Source organism: Leuresthes tenuis, unplaced genomic scaffold (assembly GCF_036924035.1).
Source record: "Leuresthes tenuis unplaced genomic scaffold, fLeuTen1.0.hap1 SCAF_9, whole genome shotgun sequence".
NCBI lineage: Eukaryota > Metazoa > Chordata > Actinopteri > Atheriniformes > Atherinopsidae > Leuresthes > Leuresthes tenuis.
In genome coordinates, this window is record NW_027325363.1 from 33,252,508 (window position 1) to 33,272,676 (window position 20,169).

Sequence of the window (20,169 nt, forward strand, 5' to 3'; positions counted from 1 at the left end):
TAGGTGTGGTATTGAGCAATTGACTTTCTTGTAGTCAGTATAGGTGGTGCAAAGTTTCACAGTCTCAACAGACCGTTCTGTTGATCGGTAGCTGGAATTTAGTTTCTACAGTGCTAACTCCAAATTCCCCTGTGTATTTAGCCATGCGCCTACTCATTTTATCCACTATGATGCAGTCAATATACCAGTCTATTAGTTCATAGACTGATGTGAGTTTCTTAAGCCAGTAGGAGTGTGGGCTGTGTATCATGTCCAGGCCTAGTGCAGTCCAGCTCTTCATTCATGAGGCACTTTTTTTGGTATTGGCTACTTTGATGCTCATTAATTCTTGTTCTGGAAGTCTGCGTGGTCAGCTCTCAAATCCACTTGTCACATTGGTGTCATATTATGCTTTTTTGTCCCATATACTTCATTAGGCAGGTCTATTCTTATCATATTACCCTGCCTCTGAATTTGGTGGAGAATATCATATGTATTCTTCTGGCTTCTGCTTCTTCCACATACCGCCCAAGAAGAGTAGCTAGAACTATAAGTTTTTGTCGTACCTCACTGATCTCCAGTTATGATAGCAGATGTTGTGTCCAAACAGTGGAACACAGGGTTAGAAGCTGTTTCTTTGCTCACTCAGATGTTGGGTTATGAAGTAGCCGCAAGGTCTCATGGTCTGCATATAGCTCCTCTCACTGGGATTGCTGAAATGGTAGTGTTCCAACAATGTGATATTTTCTCCTCTAGTCCATGATTTTTTTTTTCCTCAATTGCCCACTTCAAATCTTTTTAATCCGGTCAATATCCAATAATGGCTTAATTTCTATATCTCATGCTGATTCTAATTTCTATTTTCAAAATCCAGGAGGTTTTCTTTTTTGTCCTTTTGTTATTTGTGCATGTTTGTCTCCCAGTAAACACATTATCTTGTATTGGTTTTGTTGTCTTAATGTGGTTAGTCCGGAGACTCCGAAGTCCTTTAAAAAGGATAACTGTCAAAATCGATGGTGAGGTAGGACCCAGATGCAGTTCTTTCAATAAAGCAAAAGGTTTATTCCAGAAAAACACAAAAACAGGGAGCAAGGCAAAAACATAAAGCACGGCAGAGCCGGATTAAAAAATAAACTGAATTAACGATAAACAAGACTATGAAAACAAGACCAGACTATGAATAAATAACTTGGAAACAAGACGATGAGGCAGGAGACCAGACTTAACTTGGGTGGCAAGCATGAAGGGTTGTGAGGATTCTGCAATGAACATGAGTAAACCAGGAAACTAAATACTGAGGAGGGAGTGCAGCTGATGACAATGAAGCAGGTGACATGAGTGAAGCTGATGGCAGGGGAGAAACATGACAAGAACATGACAGAAAACATAACAAATTACCTGAAAACATGGTTATCAAAGCATAAACTGTGACAATAACTACAGTATGTGTTAGATTGACCATTATCTCTTTTCTTACCAATGAAAGTTATGTCCTCATATTGGTTTTCCTTTAGAAGAAATGTCATCCTAAACTTTTTCACATCTTGGACTGGAACCTACGTAGTGCCAATCTTTCCGAGCACTGAATAGCAAACTGTTAAAGACAGCTCAGAAGCATACTTACAGTCAAGACCAGAAATGAAAAAAATAACTATTATATATCGCAAAAGTATTTATTATAAAAGTAATTATTTGTTTGCAAGTATTTATTAATCTATATTTAACTGTGTATGTGAAGATGTGCCATAATTAGTGGGTTATCTGATGTTAATCTAATGGTTAAATCTGGATGGCACAAAAGGGGTTGCCAGCAAAGAAAAAGTGAGAGAAAATTCTTTTCGATGGATAGTGATAGAGAAAGCAAGTTTTATGTTAAAATGTTGTGGCTTTTGACACAAGTCTGGTGATTGAATGATGCTTGTGTGGACATATAGCTTTAAATATCAAACAAAAATAAAGCAAGGGATCTTATTCTGGAATATTAGAGTTATTAGTATTTTAATTACACTGGTTAAAAATACATACTCACGCATGCCTGGACTCTAACCTACACTATAATGCCAAAAGTATCCGCTCATCTGCCTTTACACGCATATGAACTTAAGTAACATCCTATTCTTGATTCATAGGGTTTAATATGACGTCGGCCCACCCTTTGCAGCTATAACAGCTTCAACTCTTCTGGCAAACTTTCCACAAAGTTTAGGAGTGTGTTTATGGGAATTTTTTAACCATTCTTCCAGAAGCACATTTGTGAGGTCAGACACTGATGTTGGACAGAAGGCCTGGCTCACAGTCTCCGCTCTAATTCATCCCAAAGGTGTTCTATCAGGTTGAGGTCAGGACTCTGTGCAGGCCAGTCAAGTTCTTCCACACCAAACTCGTTCATCCATGTCTTTATGGACTTTGCTTTGTGCAGTGGTGCGCAGTCATGTTGGAACAGGAAGGGGCTATTCCCAAACCACAAAGTTGGGAGCATGAAATTGTCCAAAATCTCCTGGTATGCTGAAGCATTCAGAGTTCCTTTCAGAGGAACCAAGGGGCCAAGCCCAGCTCCTGAAAAACAACCCCACACCATAATCCCCCTCCACCAAACTTTACTCTTGGCACAATGCAGTCAGACAAGTACCGTTCTTCTGGCAACCGTCAAACCAGACTCCTCCATCAGATTGCCAGATGGAGAAGCGTGATTGGTCACTCCAGAGAACGCGTCTCCACTGCTCTAGAGTCCAGTGGTGACGTGCTTTACACCACTGCATCCGATGCTTTGCATTGCACTTGGTGATGTATGGCTTGGATGCAGCTGCTCAGCCATGGAAACCCATTCCATGAAGCTCTCAACACATTGTTCTTAAGTTAAACTGAAGGCCACATGAAGTTTGGAGATCTGTAGCGATTGACTCTGCAGAAAGTCAGCGACCTCTGCGCTCAATGCTTCTCAGCATCCGCTGACCCCGCTCTGTCATTTTACGTGGCCTACCACTTCGTGGCTGAGTTGCTGTCGTTCCCAATCGCTTCCACTTTGTTATAATACCACTGACAGTTGACTGTTGAATATTTAGGAAATTTCACGAGTGGACTTGTTACACAGGTGGCATCCTATCACGTTACCATGCTGGAATTCACTGAGCTCCTGAATTTAATTATTTGTATGAGGGAGTGAAAACTTTTGGCAAAATAGTGTGTGAAACTTTAATTACTTACCTAAAGTTGGCCAGTCAGGGAGAAAATGTTGTGCTCTTATGGGTACCTGCAGACATATGAATCACAGGAAATAAGGAAGCAGACAAGAGTGCAAAAGAGGCAGTCAAGAGGGGAAAGTAGGCAAAATTGATGGGAAAAAGCAAACTGGCAACTTTCAGTGGGATAGTGCAAGAAAAGGATATGAAATATAAAATGATGTGGCAGTAGAATACGACAGTGGGTTCAACAGGAAAGAGCAACTAACTATGAGTTGAGGGTCAGTCACTCCAAGGTTCCCTTTTCATCATAGGTAAACAAAAAAACTGGCTATTATCACCAATGCCAAGAAGAATATACAGTTAAAAATACTCTAAATACAAATGTCTTGGCTTAAAAATAAAAAGTCTGTGGGGATTTTTTGTTCAAGAATGGCAGTGTAACAGTGGCACTGCTGGAGTGGTTCTGCAAATATAGTGTCTTTGTACCTTTTTATGATTGTTTTCTGTGACAGCTCTGCTAGTTTTTCTTTTTCTATGCTTGTTTGGATGCTGTGCTGCTGGAATTTCTCTATTTTAAAACAAAATATGTACAGTATATTTTGGTACAATATCAAAATATCCTGAAAAGTGTCATGCAATCCCATTTTCTGTGGACCACTGGAGTCCCAAACACAATAAGAAGGCTTTTTGTCAAGTATCAACATATGTGTTAAAACAAAATGAAACTGTATATTTGATATGAGTATCTGATACCCTACATTAATGCCATGAACAGTGTATGAATTTTTTAAAACAGTTAGGTTTGGTTGTTAAACATAACCAAACAGCATGTGAAACCAAAATGTTTCTAAAACAGCAAATTGATAAAAAATAGAATGTCAGAAAGATCTCTCCCAGAGTGGTGTCACACTCAAAGCTATGTTTTGCATCATATTTTGATCCAGCAAGTTTGGAAATCAGATCAGTGACTTGGAACATTTACATGATCCTTTGGCCATTTCTTAGCATCCCTGAGGGGAGGCCAGTGGAGGGAGTACTGTTGCCATGGTAGCTGTGGTCTGGTCTATAACAATGTTTTGGAAGGTGGCAGATGTTTAAAATAACACCTGCATGAATGCTAGGGCACAAGATCTTCTGGTTGTTTTAATGTTTTGGCTAATACATGTAAAAAAGAAGTAGACTTAGTTGTGCCGTTACTCCAATACAATTATGCCATCACTATGTTATATACTTACGCATATTTAACATGGTAACAAACATGTATTCGTCTCTTAGCTTTGTCAACTGGTTTATATCCTGTCCATCACCAAAGCAGAGCACCTTGTGATAGCCTTTTCCTGTAGGAGTTGTCCGGTCTTGTGGTTAGATCCTGGGTTGGACCAGTAAAGTGCTTTAAAGCAGACTGCAAGAAAGCTGGAGAGACAATGACATTCCTTGGACTGGACTGGCAGTCTCCTTTAGTCTGGAAAGATAGTCTAATAACATATAAGAAAGCCCTTTATAAAGCTATAATCACTTATTTTTCATCATTGATATGAGAATAAGAATAATCCCAGGTTTCATTTCAGCACTGTCGCCAGACTGGGAGAAGACTTTATTTATTTATTTTTTTTAGTTAAGAGTTTATTTACAGGTAGATGGTGGTGGTTTTGGAAACCAAAGGGAGGTCCCAGGTCATCAGGGAACTTTGAGAGAGAGGGGAGATGGTTAGTGTGGATCCGATAGAGTGATTTGATCTGTTCTTACTGAGTCCAGGTGGAAATCTAGAGTGGAGAGGAGGATGCTGGCTGTGGTGCAGTGGTTCTGAGTTGGCGGCAGGGCGAGCAGGCAGGTAGGTGAAACAGTAAGGTGTCAAGGAATCCAACAGCGAGAGCTAAGTTCTTAGCATGGGAATCCAGAGCAAATAGAATGATGACAGAATCGGCACTGAAGAAGACAAGAAGGCAAGGTAAGTACTCAAAAGTATAGTCTCCGTGGCTACGTTCACACTACCGGTTTTAATGCACAATTCCGATTTACTGCTCAATCCCGATTTTTTGTTTGGCTGTTCACGTTACATCTTTAAATGTGGCCTGTCTACGGATTGCTGTGTGAACACTCCTGAAGTGACCTGCATGCGCAGTTGATCATTGATGACATCACGCCCATAGACCATGCCACAATGGTGTTTACGGGAGCGACCATGGCAACGGCAACTGGTATTGCAGGACTGTATGGCTTAATGCTAAAAATAGTATGTGGCGGTAGCCGGCAAATCTGTGCGCGGGTGACATCACAAAGGAGGAAGAGGAGGAAGAAAATTCAGATGTTAATGATGGCTCTATGCAGAGCAATAACCGCAACATCCGTATTTGCATGCGGCGTCTGAGCCAGGAGTGGCGGGATCAGGATGTGGCTAGTTACATGGAGCAGGAATTCTTCCAGAACTTTAGAATGTCGAGGAATACCTTTCATCACATTTGTCAGCGCCTCTCCCCGAGACTTTCAAGAGGAGACACGTTGTTCTCCCTGAGACAGCGAGTGGGAGTGGGGCTATATTGGGAGGCAAGGGGGGCGGATTACCGCACCTTGGCCAACCTGTTTGGCATCGCAAAGTCCTCCGTTTGCGCTATTGTGCATGACTTCTGCAAAGCTGTGCACCAGGTCATTTACAAAACAGTGCAGTGGGGGTAAGAAATTATGTCAAAGTCGCTGGCTGTTCAGATTGCGGTCGCATTCAAAAAAATCAGCTGATTTGCTCAGCCCCATCTAAGACCTAGAAACCACAACAACCACAACACAGCCAAGCATGATTGTGACACTATTGGAGAGAAGATTTATGGAATCTTTCTCATTATTATCACTAATGTCTCATCGAGCAGCTTTAGTTCCTTTAGAACCTGATTTGTATTTAGACTGTTGCTGTCCAATCCATCTCTCTGAGCAAACAACAGCAATAGTCTCTTGTAAACCATCAACTTATATTTTAGACCCAATCCCAACCAGACTGTTCAAGGAGGTTTTCCCCTTAATTGACACTTCCATATTGGATTTGATCAATATGTCTTTGTTGACATGATATATACCTCAGACTTTTAAGGTTGCTGTAATTAAACCTTTACTTAAAAAAACTACTCTGGATTCAGAAGTGTTGGCTAATTATCAACCTATATCCAATCTCCCTTTTTTGTCTAAAGTTCTTGAAAAAATAGTTGCTGCTCAAGTTTGTGATCATTTACATAGAAATAATCTGTTTGAAGAGTTTCAGTCAGGATTCAGAGTGCATCATAGCACAGAAACGGCACTGGTGAAAGTTACCAATGATCTCCTCTTAGCCTCTGATAGCGGACTTGTTTCTGTGCTTGTCCTGTTGGATCTCAGTGCTGCATTTGATACGATCGATCACAGCATTCTGTTACAGAGACTTGAACATATTATTGGGATTAAAGGAACTGCATTAAGTTGGTTTCAGTCATATTTATCTGATAGATTCCAGTTTGTTCTTGTAAACGAAGAATCTTCCTTACGCACCGGAGTAAGACATGGAGTTCCACAGGGTTCTGTGTTTGGACAGATTCTTTTCACTCTATCTATGCTTGGATGACTGAGAATTTACTGCTTCTAAATTCAGACAATACCAAAGTAATTCCCTTTGGGCACTTCAGGGAAAAAATATATCCAGATATATATTTACTCTAAATAGTGTTTCCTTGGCTTCTAGTACCACAGTGAGGAACTTTGGAGTTATTTTTTACCCTAATTTAGCATTTGATGCACATATAAAACAGGTTTCTAGGACTGCCTTCTTTTACCTTCGTAATATTACCAAAATCAGGAACATCCTGTTTCAGAGTAATGCAGAAAAGTCATCCATGCATTTGTTACTTCAAGATTGGAGTAATGTCATTTTTTATTATTATTATTATTGGGGTGTCCCACAAATTCCCTGAAAAGCCTCCAGCTGATCCAAAATGCTGCAGCCAGAGTTCTGATGAAATCAGAGCTCATGTGTAAATTCAGAATAGAAATTTCTACATTCTGGGTGGTCGGTGGCTTAGTGGGTTAAGCAGACGTCCCATATACAGAGGCTAGTTCTCGATGCAGTTGGCCCCTGTTCAAGTCCCGAATCGGATGGCCATTTGCTGCATGTCATTCCCTCTCTCTGCCCTGTTTCCTGTCTCTCTCCACTGTACTATCAATAAAGGCACTGAAAAAGCCCAAAAAATACTTGAAAAAAAAAAAAGATTCTACATTCTTCTCCTCACATATAAAGCTCTCAATGACCAAGCGCCATCATATTTGAAAGATCTCATTGTTAGATATTTTCCTTACAGAGCACTTTTCTCTCAAACTGCAGGTTTACTTGTGGCTGTCAATATATGTCTGGAAAGCAGACACCCTCTCTACCTTTAAGATTAGGCTTAAAACTTTCCTTTTTGATACAGTTTATAGTTAGGGATGGTCCAGATTACCCTGAAACATCCCATAGTTAAATTGCTATAGGTCTAGACTGCTGGGGAGCCTCCTATGTCACACTTTTCCTCACTTTGCTATCTTTTTTCCCCTTTTTGTTTCCCTCATATGACATGATGTATATTTGGCATTATTGTGGTCATTAACTTGTGTTTCCCTGTCTCAGCAGGTATCATTTGAATGATATCATGCTGTTTGTTGTCCCCTCTTTCTGTCTTCTCAAATCCCAGCTGGTTGAGGCGGATGGCCACCCTTCCTGAGTCTGGTTCTGCCAGAAGTTTCTTCCTGTTAAATTATCTGTCATAATATCAGTGTAATCTGTTGGTTTCCTTTGCTCAGAAATTGTTTTTGATGAATTGGACTAATTTTTAATTTAATGAATTGGATTTTATTGGATTGGATTATGATTACAATGAATTAGACTCTAATTGGCTTGAGTTGAATAGTATCGTTGAAGTGCCTTCAGATGACATTTGATGTGATTTGGTGCTATATGGATAAACTAAATTGAATTGAATTAAAGTTTTGATCACTTCCATCCATCCATCCATTTTCTATACCGTCAATCTGTCGGTCGGGTAGCGGGTGGGCTGGAGCCTATCCCAGCAGTCATAGGACGAAAGGCGGGGTACACCCTGGACAGGTCTGATCACTTCCAAGTAAAGGCATTTTTAAAACACCTTTAAGGCAAAGAAAACATTGGAGATTGTGTTTGGGATAAAAACTTGTGCGCTTTGTGGAAACAAAAGTAACTGGTTGAAATGAGAAAAAAAGAACAAAAAATAAATAGAAAGACACTCCCTCTACTACTTTTGCCTATTCTCACAGAGCTCTCCTCAGTCAGAACGCTGCAAATTTTGCTTAAACTTCAATATGCCCACAGTGACACAGCAAGCCTATTTGAACTTTTTTCCCATGCAATGTTGAATGAAAGAAATTGAATGTGTAGTGAGAATGGGATCCTCAAGCAAAGGCTGGAAGCAAAATGGAAGTTTAACAAATGGAGTGGGAGCAACAGAAGCGGTAAGTAAACAGGCTTTAAATCACCTGGGTGAGTATGGGCATTGGAACAGGTGAGGCAGATAAGCTTGCATTACTTTAAACAGAAAAAGAACACTGTTACTTCAAGATTCAATATAAACAGATCTGTAGTACAAACGCAGAGGCCAACGGTGAGGATTGGAGAATGGACTTGAGCATATAAACTGTTAGAAGAATGATGAGCCACAGTTGAGTGATATGAGCAATCACTCGCCACACAGCCAGGCACACCTAGAAGCACAAACAGACAGGGAGAACACACAGAAAACAAACAATACGGAAAAAGGGATGAGACATAATGGGGGATGGAAAAAACTGCTATCAGCTAAAAATTGATTTATACAATGCAGCCAACATTTACACAAAAGCAACGGTATAATCTGGTATTGTAGTTTAATTTTCACCACACAAAAGAAAAGTCGGAAGAAAAAAACAAAACACTGTATTATCGTAATAGTCAAGTAATATCCTAAGAGCAGGACACGTGAATTCCAGAGTTGAAGCTCTGCCAGAGTGGGAGGACACAGAAGGAGGCAGGAAAGGAAGCGGACTAATAGCAAAGCCAGTGGAAGCAGTGCAACAATAACTGCAGTGGATAGATAAGGCCAGTAAGAGGCAGTAAAGCGAACCTAAATATGTTAGATGCCAGTAAACGCTAAAGAAGAAAAGAAAAAAAGAAAACGAAGAAGAAGGAAAAAAGTTTGTCACTGTTTTTATGGCAGCTGTTTTGACAACAGTATTTCACTGGTTCTGGAATTAAGTGCCACGTTGAGCTCCGTGGGGATCTGCAGGTTTGTTACTTTAATTATTTTACGCTTTATTCAACCTGCCATGGTGGAGTCCGTCAGAAACACTGGAGTAGTAAAACAAACAAAAACTATCCCAACTCTGAGCCATCCTGAAAAGTAAGTAAGAAAGAAAGAAAGTCGATGTCGGCATGATTAAATCGTTATCAACTCCATATCCAATGAGTACATGCTAATTCTACGAGCGATACAAGATAACCAACTAAATAAAGCAGGAGAACAGAAGGTGACGTATGTGAGAGAAACTCTGAAGCCATTCTTCTGACTTCATTTGACTAAATGTAGAGTAGATACTCGTATATAGCTCGTTAGATACAGCAGAACACGGATTAAGTAACCACCTAATATGAATTGATACTAGTGTTAAATCGTGTACTGTTACTTTGACTTTCGCCGGGCTTGACAGTGCTGACCCACGTTACTTCAGCACAGCAATTCGTTTGAATCCCAGCAGTATGAGACTACAAGGAAAAGAAAATGTCTCAGCTTGCTAACAGTATCTGCTATCGTGGAGTCAAATGTAAAAACAACACGTTCGCGTTTTCCTGTAAACCAATGAGCTTTTACAAAGGAAAAACATGCTCATCTCATAGATTCCTCTGAGACGTATTTAAACATTAAAAACTAAGTAGTTTCACAGAGGTTGGTCTATAATATGAGAGGGCACTTATTCTATTTGATGTCTTATAGTCATCAAATATAGTATATATCATTTATTTTCCAGTCACAAACTTTTTTTAAGGAGAACTTTCCAATTGAGTTACAAGTATAAATCCGTGCTCAATATGACGTCTACATAAACTATATAGCTAATATAACAAGTTTAATAAATAAATATAAATATATAAATATAATTATTTAAATATAAATAATATTGACCTAATTAATGAAAAATGTTAATAAAAACTGTTGCTTCAAAGTAAAGACTAAGTCTAAATAAATGCGTAGTTTTTGCGTTTTGCCTGGTTTTATTATTTCAAGCATAGCCACAGACTTTGGGATTCTCTGCTCTTTGGCTTACCCCTCAGTTGTGGGATGTTGTACGATCCATTTGAGCTATGCACAAGAACAGCTATACACGAGAAACTGGTGTCATGTTTTAGAGCTGACAAACATACCTACAGAAGAGGTATTTTTGCCACTGATTTTCAGTTCAGTTATTATGTAATTTGGATTTGAATTAGTTTGACTTTATTGGATTACAATTAATTGGATTATAACTAGCTTTAATTATACTTTGTATCTTTGAAGTGCCTTGAGATTACATTTGATGTGATTTGGCGCTATATACATAAAACTGAATTGTATTGAGTTTAATTGAACTGAAGATATTTAAAGGTTTTGTTCAGTAGCTGTCTAGAAATAACCCTGTTGGTGCAAAAAATAAAATTTTTGTCTGGCAAAGCGATGACTTTGTCTTTTTTGTCGCAGCAAATGTGAACAAAGTGTGTCTTTGCAACAGGATGCTAGTAACAAACTGCCTTGAGATGTCATTGAAATATGTTTTTTGTTAAATTGTCTATGGAGACACAACACTTCTGATCTACTACCTGAGCTACCGTCACACAGATGGACAATAATGATTCTCAGATTAACAAGAAAATATCAAGTAAGGGAATTTAGACTCCAACATGCCATTGTTTATTCACTTTTGTGATTATTTGAGTTTGTCTGGTATTGCTGTTAGTATTCCTATAACTGCTCTATTCTGTTTGCTGATTTCTGACACCATGTCTGGAAGCTTTCTGATGTGAGTATTTTGGTAAAGGAACACAATTTGGGAGCACAGATTCATGTAATAACCACAGCTCCTTGTAAACAGTTGACGGTCTTGTTAGTCTTACTTCAAACATTAGGTCAAATAGTTCTTGTAGAAATTTCCATTAAGCTGATGTACTGCAGTCTATAAAATGAGGTGACTCATGGTACACTTCTGTCTTTGCCAGGTTTCTCTGTAAAAACAACAAGGACGTAGACTGAGTGAGGCACAATGAGGCAGCTCAAAGGCAAGCCTAAAAAGGAGACCTCGAAGGATAAGAAGGAGCGGAAGCAGGCCATGCAGGAAGCCCGACAGCAGGTGGCCACTGTCGTGCTGCCGACACTGGCTGTAGTCGTGCTGCTTATTGTTGTCTTTGTCTATGTGGCCACCAGACCTGATACTATTGAGTAAAAATGAAAGGGATCACTAACTGGGGATTGACAAAATGACAGTGGCTAAACCCAAAGGATTCCCCTCATCATGTGACAGCTGTCCACAGTAGGCCAATGGCCATTTTACCATCTGTCTTAATGAAAGCCTCCTCCAAAGATTGCCTGAGCAGGATTCAAGAAAAGTGCCTTTTCTAAATAAATGATATCCATTTCATCCCAGTCCTTTAAAAAAAATGGATTAATGTTGATGTCATAAGAAATTCTACAGCATCTTACATACCAAAGAAAATGTGCAGAGCTTGTAAAGTTTGACCACAGATGTTGAAAATGTCTAGACTATGAAACCGTAAAAATCCCTTTACACGTTAGGACTTGGTGATACTGTAGATGCTTCAAGACAGTGTTCCGGGTCTCAGACACGTACAACACTTTGAACAGCACTCACAGCAACTACGATCCATCCTTGTCCAGTAAGATCACACATTATTGGATTTCCTAATTTTGTGAGTGAATGTATTGTCTGTCTTGCTGTTACTCTAACAGCCACACCTGTGAGTCACTTGTGAAAAAATTGCAGTTGAATTGAGGTGCCTTAATAGAGTTTAAACAGTTTTATTAAATTTAAGTCAAGTTTTTTTTTTCATAACTTGGAGTTTGGTTAGTTTTGAGGAAGTCTTAAAAGTGCACCTTTTACCTGTGTTCTGCATTTCTAAGTGTTGCATATGTGTCACAAAATGTCAGAGAGAATCTAACTCCATTGATCTTTTTCCAGCCCTAGTATTTAAATGAATTCAAAAAGTCTTCCTGGTGGAAATGAGTCTCTGTTGCTTCTCCGTATTCACTAACATTCATGTGGATTTTATTTGGTGTTGTGGGTGTTGGTTTCAACTGACATGAAAAGGAGTAATGCTTTTTTTCTGTACTTCTGAGTATGTCTGCACGCCCTCATGTTACTTTTCAAGATGAAAATCTATAAAAACGGTTGTCATCTTTTAGTAAGACTTTGTTAGAAAGATTCCCTGACAGCTGCTCACTGTAGAAATAATTTACAGATGTTTGTTGGAGACTATTTTATGCAATGAATACTCATTTGGTTGTTAGAGATTGTTTGGGTCAGCAGGGTACTGTTATTAAGTCTTAATAAACCACTGTGTGCGTTAAAGGTCATTAAGCAACAATGTTTTTTTTCTAGTTTTCAGATAACAGTAAAGGCTCAGGGAGTAAGATACCAGAGTTTAATAACACAACTCGTACTGCTTTTGGCAGTATCTAACTCGTATTTTACACATTTAAGATTTAGGTTTTGAAAAGTATTTGCAACCTTTGAATTTACTATTTACAGGAGGCATCAGCTGCTATGAGCTGGATTCATATAAAGCTGTTACAGAGTGATCTCACCCCTTTTTCACAGTGGTGGCACTGTGTTGAACAAAAAAAAAAAACTGCTGCACATCCCCCTTTGGTTGATACAGATCAAACAGGTGGCTCAGCACCACATTCGTAGTCTTTCATCACATTACTCATTAGGACCTGTGTGCCTTTGTGGCACATTGGTGTCCTAAGTTTAAGTACTGGGTTGAAGTTGATGTGCTGCTAATACACCTCTGAGCTTGCAATGTAAGTTGTCACAAGGCTGAATTGGAGTGTAAGTTAAGTGGGTGGTGTAACACAACGCTTCTACCAACAATACTGTTGTCATTTAACTAATGCTTATGTGTAAACGTACATAAACTGTGGAACTCAAATCAGATTACAATAATCATCTTAAATGTGTCATTTTGATATTATCTTTATGATATAAAATAATATCTTTAAAAAAAATATATATATATTCTGGTGCCAATGGAGAAACGAATGAGCACAGGGCTCTAAAGCAAGAAGTGGGTCCTGCCCATTGGAATGCATCCAAATATAAAGCTTACTGTTCAGTCTGCAGAGAGAGAGACCAATTGACAAAAGATTCAGTCTCCAATTTAACAACACTCTAACATCAGATGATCAAAAGAAATGTTTTAAGAAACTTTAGAAAGAAAGTAGACTACAAGCTCTGTGTGACAAAACCTGTTGTGAGTGCATCAAAAAAGATTAAATAATTTACTTAATGGCCGTGTATGACAAAGATAAGGATAAAATCTGTGACGGTGCTGCTGTCTGCTCTTAGGCCAAAATGAAAGTTGATCTTACATAGCCGGTGCTCGTCTGGCTTTTTCCCTTTACAAAGTCATCTGTTAAATCCTTCAGGTTAACATGACAAGCCCTTCCTTTCCTCTCCGTCTCTTTTTTTATCCTCGCAAAAAGTCTTCTCTGGTTTTGTTTTAGTATGCCACTTTTTAAAAAATCAATTTCTGTCTTATTGTTTGCTGTGGGAATTTTGCACTGCAATTGTATGCATATCTTAAATAGCAATGACCCAGCATTCTAATCTAGGTTTTCTTTTCAGTATACTTCAAATCGTTCATTATTAGTGCAACATGTAAATCATTTAATTGATGATATGTTTAAAAGTGTTACACAGCCCCCACTTCCACAAATTGTTGGGACACATTCTGTTTGTGTAAATAAAACTGAATGCAATCATTTACAAATTTCATAAACCAATACTGTATTCTCAATTGAACATAGAAAACATAAAATGTTTAAAGTGAGACACTATTATTTCATGAGCACTATTAACTTATTTTGAATTTGATTGCAACACTCTCAAAAAGTTTACATGGAGCCATGTTTAGCACCGTGTGGCCCCCCTCTCGTCTAACAAAAGCACTATTAACTTATTTTGAATTTGACTGCAACACTCTCAAAAAGTTTACATGGAGCCATGTTTAGCACCGTGTGGCCCCCCTCTCGTCTAACAAAAGTCCATAAATGTGACAGAACTGAGGAGACCAGTGGCTGGACTTTTGGGAGACAAATGTTGTCCAATTCTTGTATGATGTAGGTTCTAGCTGCTCAAAAGTTTTAGGTCTTCTTTGTTCTATTTAGCATTTCATGATGTGCTAAATGATATGTTTGAGGAGACAGTGGGTGAAAGGTCACCAAGCCACTACGAAGCCATCAGACCACAGAACAATTTTTCACTGTGCTTAGTCCATTTTAAATTAACTGGCGATTTTCAGAGAGGACAGTTGGATGTGTCCGGATTATGTTCAAATGGTTTTGTCTTTGCATGATATAACTTTAACCTGCATTTGTGGGTGGCACAGCCAAATGTGTTCACAGACAAAGATTTCTGGAAGTGTTCCCGAGCCCATGCAGTGATTTGCATGACAAGCTCATGCCTGTTTGTAATACAGTGCTACCTAAGAGCTTGAAGATCACAGGCTTCCAATAAGACTTTTTGGCCATGTCCCTTGTACACAGAGATGTTTCCAGTATCTCAGACTGTTTTCATGATATTATGTACTCTAGATGATAAAATATAATATGATAATATAAGTCTTTGCAATTGGACTTTGAGGAACACTATTCAGAAATTGCTCCACAATTAGTTGACACAGCTTTTTAGAGATTCCTGAATCAAATTCTAAGGGGCTCTGTTTTTCAATACCCAGACGTCTGTACCCAGATCATTCAATTCAATTCAATTAACTTTAGTTTATTTATGTAGCGCCAAAGCACAACAAATGTCATCACGAGGCACTTCAATGATCCTGTCGAATTCAAGCCAATTGGAGTCCAATTCATTGTAATCGAAATCCAATCAAATCCAATTAATTAAATTCAGTCTAATTCATACATATAGAGCCAATTCAAAAATAATTTCCTAGCTACGGAAACCAACAGATTTCACTGAAACTCCTCTTCAGTCCAGTCTCCAGGGGAGAAACGACTCCCTTTTAACAGGAAGACACCTCTGGCAAAACCAGAGACTCGGAACCAGCTGGGGTTAGAGAGGACAGGAAAGAGGGGACAACAAACACCATGACACCATTCAAATAATACCTGCTGAGACAGGGAAACACAAGTTAATGACCAGAGTAATGCCAAGGGAATTTTTGGGACAGCCCAATATTAAACAATTAAAGTAGTCCAGTCTTGAAGTAACAAATGCATTGAGCAGTTTTTCTGCATCACTTTGAAACAAGATGTTCCTGATTTTGGTAATATTACGAAGGTGAAAGAAGGCAGTCCTAGAAACCAGTTTTATATGTGCGTCAAATGCTAAATTTGGGTCATAAATAACTCCAAGGGTCCTCACTGTGGCACTAGAAGCCAAGGAAATGCTATCTAGAGTAAATATATTGCTAGATAGTTTTCCCCTGAAGCTCTCAGGTCCAAAGTTAAGTACTTGAGTTTTGTCTGAATTTAGAAGCAGAAAATTCTGAATCATCCAGGTCTTTGTCTTTAAGAAAGGCTTATAGTCTGACCAACCTATTGGTTTCATCTGGTTTCATAGATAAGTACAGCTCAGTATCATGAGCATAGCAATAGAAATTTATGCCGTGCTGTCTAATCATGTTACCTAAAGGAAGCATGTGCAAAGTGAAAAGAATCAGTCCAAGCACAGAACCCTGAGGAACACCATGACTTACTCTGGTGTGTAAGGAAGATTCTTCGTTTATTAGAACAAACTGGAATCTTTCACATGAATATGACTCAAACTTAAAATCACGTAACTGAACTCTTCCCATTTGACTCAATTTCTTGCAATATGTTTCTTTGGCTTTTTCTTTTTAGTATCACTTACTTTTTTTTTTGCATTTTGTTGCCTTTTTGCTAACTTTATTGAGACATGTTGCTGGTATCAAATTCAAAATGGCCTGATATTGTCACGTGTCGATGATGGAGGCGAAGAAGGAGGACCCAGGTGCATACAAAGACTGAGAGCAAGGAGGCAAAAATTAAACAAAACGATTTATCTTTAAAAAAGGCGCGGCAAAGCTGGAAATAGGCTACATAAAAACTAAAACATGGGAAAGCTAAATCAAAACTGAAAAAACTTGAATGGACTATATTGCCAAATAGACACAAGGAACTAGAAAGAGCATGAGAGGGGGTAATGGTGAGGATCTGGCAAAGAGTGAAGGAAACCGGGAGTCTAAATACAGAGGAGGGTAATTGGTGAATGAGTGCAACTGAGGACCAGGTGGGTGGTCTGACGACCAGCGACGAGGGAACTGGAGGTCATCAACACAACACGGATCATGACAGATATTTTTAATTCAATAGTTAAAAGTCTTACTTTCAGCATTTTCAGACATTTGATTTAATTTTCTATGATCTATTGTGAATAAAAAAAGAATGGTTTATGAGATTATCAAAGTTTGACTCAGAAATGACATGACACTGTACCACCAGTAGTTTTATACATGGGTCATAAAATGTCATTTGCTTTTTCCATTTTCGGGGGAGCTACATTTACATAGTTGAACGTTTTAGCTAGATTTTTGAAGATCTTGTCATTTGGGCCCTCATGTGGCTGTTTTAGTTGCATATACAGCCTGTGTTTGAAGCAAAATGTATTGCAAGGTGTGATGGCTTCGACAGTAGCAGCTCCCTTGGGCTGCTCCTCTGCATCGAAAGGATTCAGCTGAGGTGCTTCGGGCATCTGGTTAGGATGCCTCCTGCTTGGCCCTTCTTGGAGATGATATATCCGTTCTGGCCTGGGAATTAGGGCTTCCACAAATGACTATTTTAATAGTCGACTAATCACCAAGTGGGTACCAAGTCCCATAAGAAAGCCCCGATAACCTTTACATGAGGGAGGCTGACCTGATATGGAAGATCATTGATAACCGGGATATTGTGATTGGGGTCCACCTGTGCTTCTGTCTTGACTGAATTTACGCAAGAAATCCCTTATTTCTGCATTATAATAGTTTTCCAATGAAAGCCTTTCCTAATAGATAATAATCTAAAAAAATGTACCTTAAAAAAATGAGGAAAACTCATTTGAAAAAAAGTTCAAAAAGCAAAAATGTGTGCATCTTGAGACATGTCTTCACATTCTTTAATCAACACTAAAATTTGTTAATATGCAAAAAATGTAGGTATTGCAAAATAAAGTCTGTCATTTCATGGCACTGTAACAAGAAAATATGAGATGCAATGCAAAAGAAGCTGGAAGGCATGTTTATGTTGATTATCTATAAATAGCAGGCCTACCATTGTCTTGTGTTTCCCATCATTCTATTATTGCTCATTTTGACCCTGATATTTTAAATAATAATCATTTTATTGCTCAACAGGATGACAAAAATTGTGCCTTATGCCCGCATGCCAAAACTTTTTTACTAGTGAAGAAAGCAGCTCATAAAGTTATTTTATTATTCATTATTATAGAGTACACTTTTAAAAAGATAATATTGAAATTCCACTGTAATAATGGGATTTTTACATGACCTCTACAGGCAAAGTAGTAAATAAAAAAAGTTAAACTCGATCACATAAAATAGGCTATGCAAGTCTGCGTCTACTCTAAATGATCTTAAACTGAGAAGTTCAAATCAGTTTAAAATTATTATAAATCAAACAAAAATAGTATTTCTTGATCTCTGGTACAGACCACAACGCAGATCTGTAGGAATCCTCTGTATCACGTACCCCACGGGGAGCAAACAAACCAAAGCATGTAAACAGCACTTGGCACCATACCATGATGATCGACTGACCATTTTATATTAACCAGAAGTGCACACCGCCAGCTGCCGCTGTCCAACTTGTAATGCTATATCATATGGACTTGTCCCTGCACACCGTCTCCCAATGAAAACGAATAGCTATTAAAAATAATAAAATCTATTCTTATGGCTGAAACATACTGATAGAGCTAACCATAATAAACGCATGCGCAAAATGGGCCAGAATTTTTTTTCAGTTTCGTACATTCATAGCGGAAGTACGGCAAATCATCCTTCAAAGTAAAACCAAGAATATTAGGTCAGAGACTATATCTGTAGTTTGTTGGATATTATCTAACCACAATATAAATGCTATCATCATTTGTCCTTATAGAATGGCTATTTCATTACTCCATATGCACATTTTGATAGTTGCGTAAGAATTTGTAATCTTCTGTTATTTAAACAAGACAGAAAATCAAGGAAAATTAACAAAAAATTACGGGGTAATGTCCAGCCTCTTCAAAAAGTTTTTTTTCTAACAATGTGTATTTGTTAATTTATTCGATGAACATGAACTGATCATTTTTGCCTGGAAGTTGTGTTTTTCGTTTCAGCTAACTTGATCCAACACCTCCCATCAATTTCACCGAGGAAGACTTCCGGTGGTGTGTCATGGCGGTGGCATGGTGAATCCTACAGAAAGGGAAAAATACTCGCCCCTTCCGTCCTTTCTCATCCATTCAGGTCATTTTTCATGTATAGATAAGCCTGTCAGCTCCGGCTTTATACCTTGGACTTACCCTTACAGCTTTTCGTGTCCCTCTAGCCGGCCATGGCGGCTCACAAACCAGTGGAATGGGTCCAGGCCGTGATTACAAGATTTGATGAGCAGGTAAGATGGGCTGATTCAGTGGATGGGTGTAGCAAGTTTCGGAGAGTCTCAAAGCCTCACTATTCTTTCTGATGTTACATGTATACGGATGAAAACTATTTTGAAGTAGATTTCTTCGCCGTCAGGTGTAGTTTTCCTACAGAAACACGAACTGTGTTGGGTGTTCTAGCTGCAAAGCACTGAAGACGGGGTCTGTCGAGCTAGCGCCGTGTCTACAATCAATTAGCACATTTATCCCGCATTTCACCCAGGATATGTGAAGGCAATGCCATTCAATCCACTAAAAAATCCACAATAGAGCGATATGTTAGGGACGTGTCAACATACACACGGTGCTGCGGACAATTTAAAGTTCCTTAGCTAGCGGTCGTTTCATGCCAGCTAGGAAGCTAACTTTAGCAGGCCTAGTTTTACATGTAAACAAATTAACTTAAGTTTTTAACGTATGAGAAAACGAATGAAGTCGGAGCTACAGCTAACTACTCAGCTAATTAATATCTAAACAACCACTCTGATACACTATTTGTGTGCTTGCTGCAGCAGGTGAAACTTCAATGAAGCTTGGTTTTCCCTTTATCAGTGAGCTATCACTTTCTTTGTGTAGTATACCTATGGTTGTACTTATTTATTAATATTCTTTTTAAACAAAGCTGCTGTTTCCTATAAGTTTTTACATTTTATTATTGTATATTAGTTTGCATAACTCGCTTAATCTGTCGTTAAAGCAATGTTTTAGCCCTAAATTGACGTATTCTAGCAATACTTTGTTAAAACTTCTTGTTTGTAACACAGTTTGTTTGAGTTACTTACAGCTGAAGTAACTGGCTATTTTAAATGAATGTATACTGTCTTACTGAATGGAAATATATCAGACAGTTTAAGCTGAGAACCGTTTTTGTACATAATAGTAATTGGAAGTTTTTAAAAGTCTGTGCTTGTTAAGGTAACTGTCAGAGATTATGGTTTGTAGCTGGGTTTAACAGCTCAGCTTGGATTATTACAGTTAGAAGAAAGTGGCTTTGGGTATTATACACTTCTTAGTTATCATTACTCTAAGCTCTAAATAAAACCTTTCAAGGAGTTTAATTTAGTTAATCTGTTAA

General features: G+C 38.5%; 1 protein-coding gene across 3 annotated transcripts in view; it reads left to right on the plus strand.

Moving 5' to 3' along the window:
• The first annotated feature begins 18,813 nt into the window (after positions 1-18,813).
• The window catches only part of nf1a (neurofibromin 1a), a 105,183-nt gene continuing 103,827 nt past the window's right edge, over positions 18,814-20,169 (plus strand). For all 3 annotated transcript variants that reach the window (XM_072393136.1, XM_072393138.1, XM_072393137.1), the window contains exon 1: positions 18,814-19,066. In XM_072393136.1, coding sequence (XP_072249237.1) covers positions 19,007-19,066 — 60 coding nt within the window. In that variant the 5' untranslated portion in view covers positions 18,814-19,006. The remainder of the gene's footprint in view (positions 19,067-20,169) is intronic.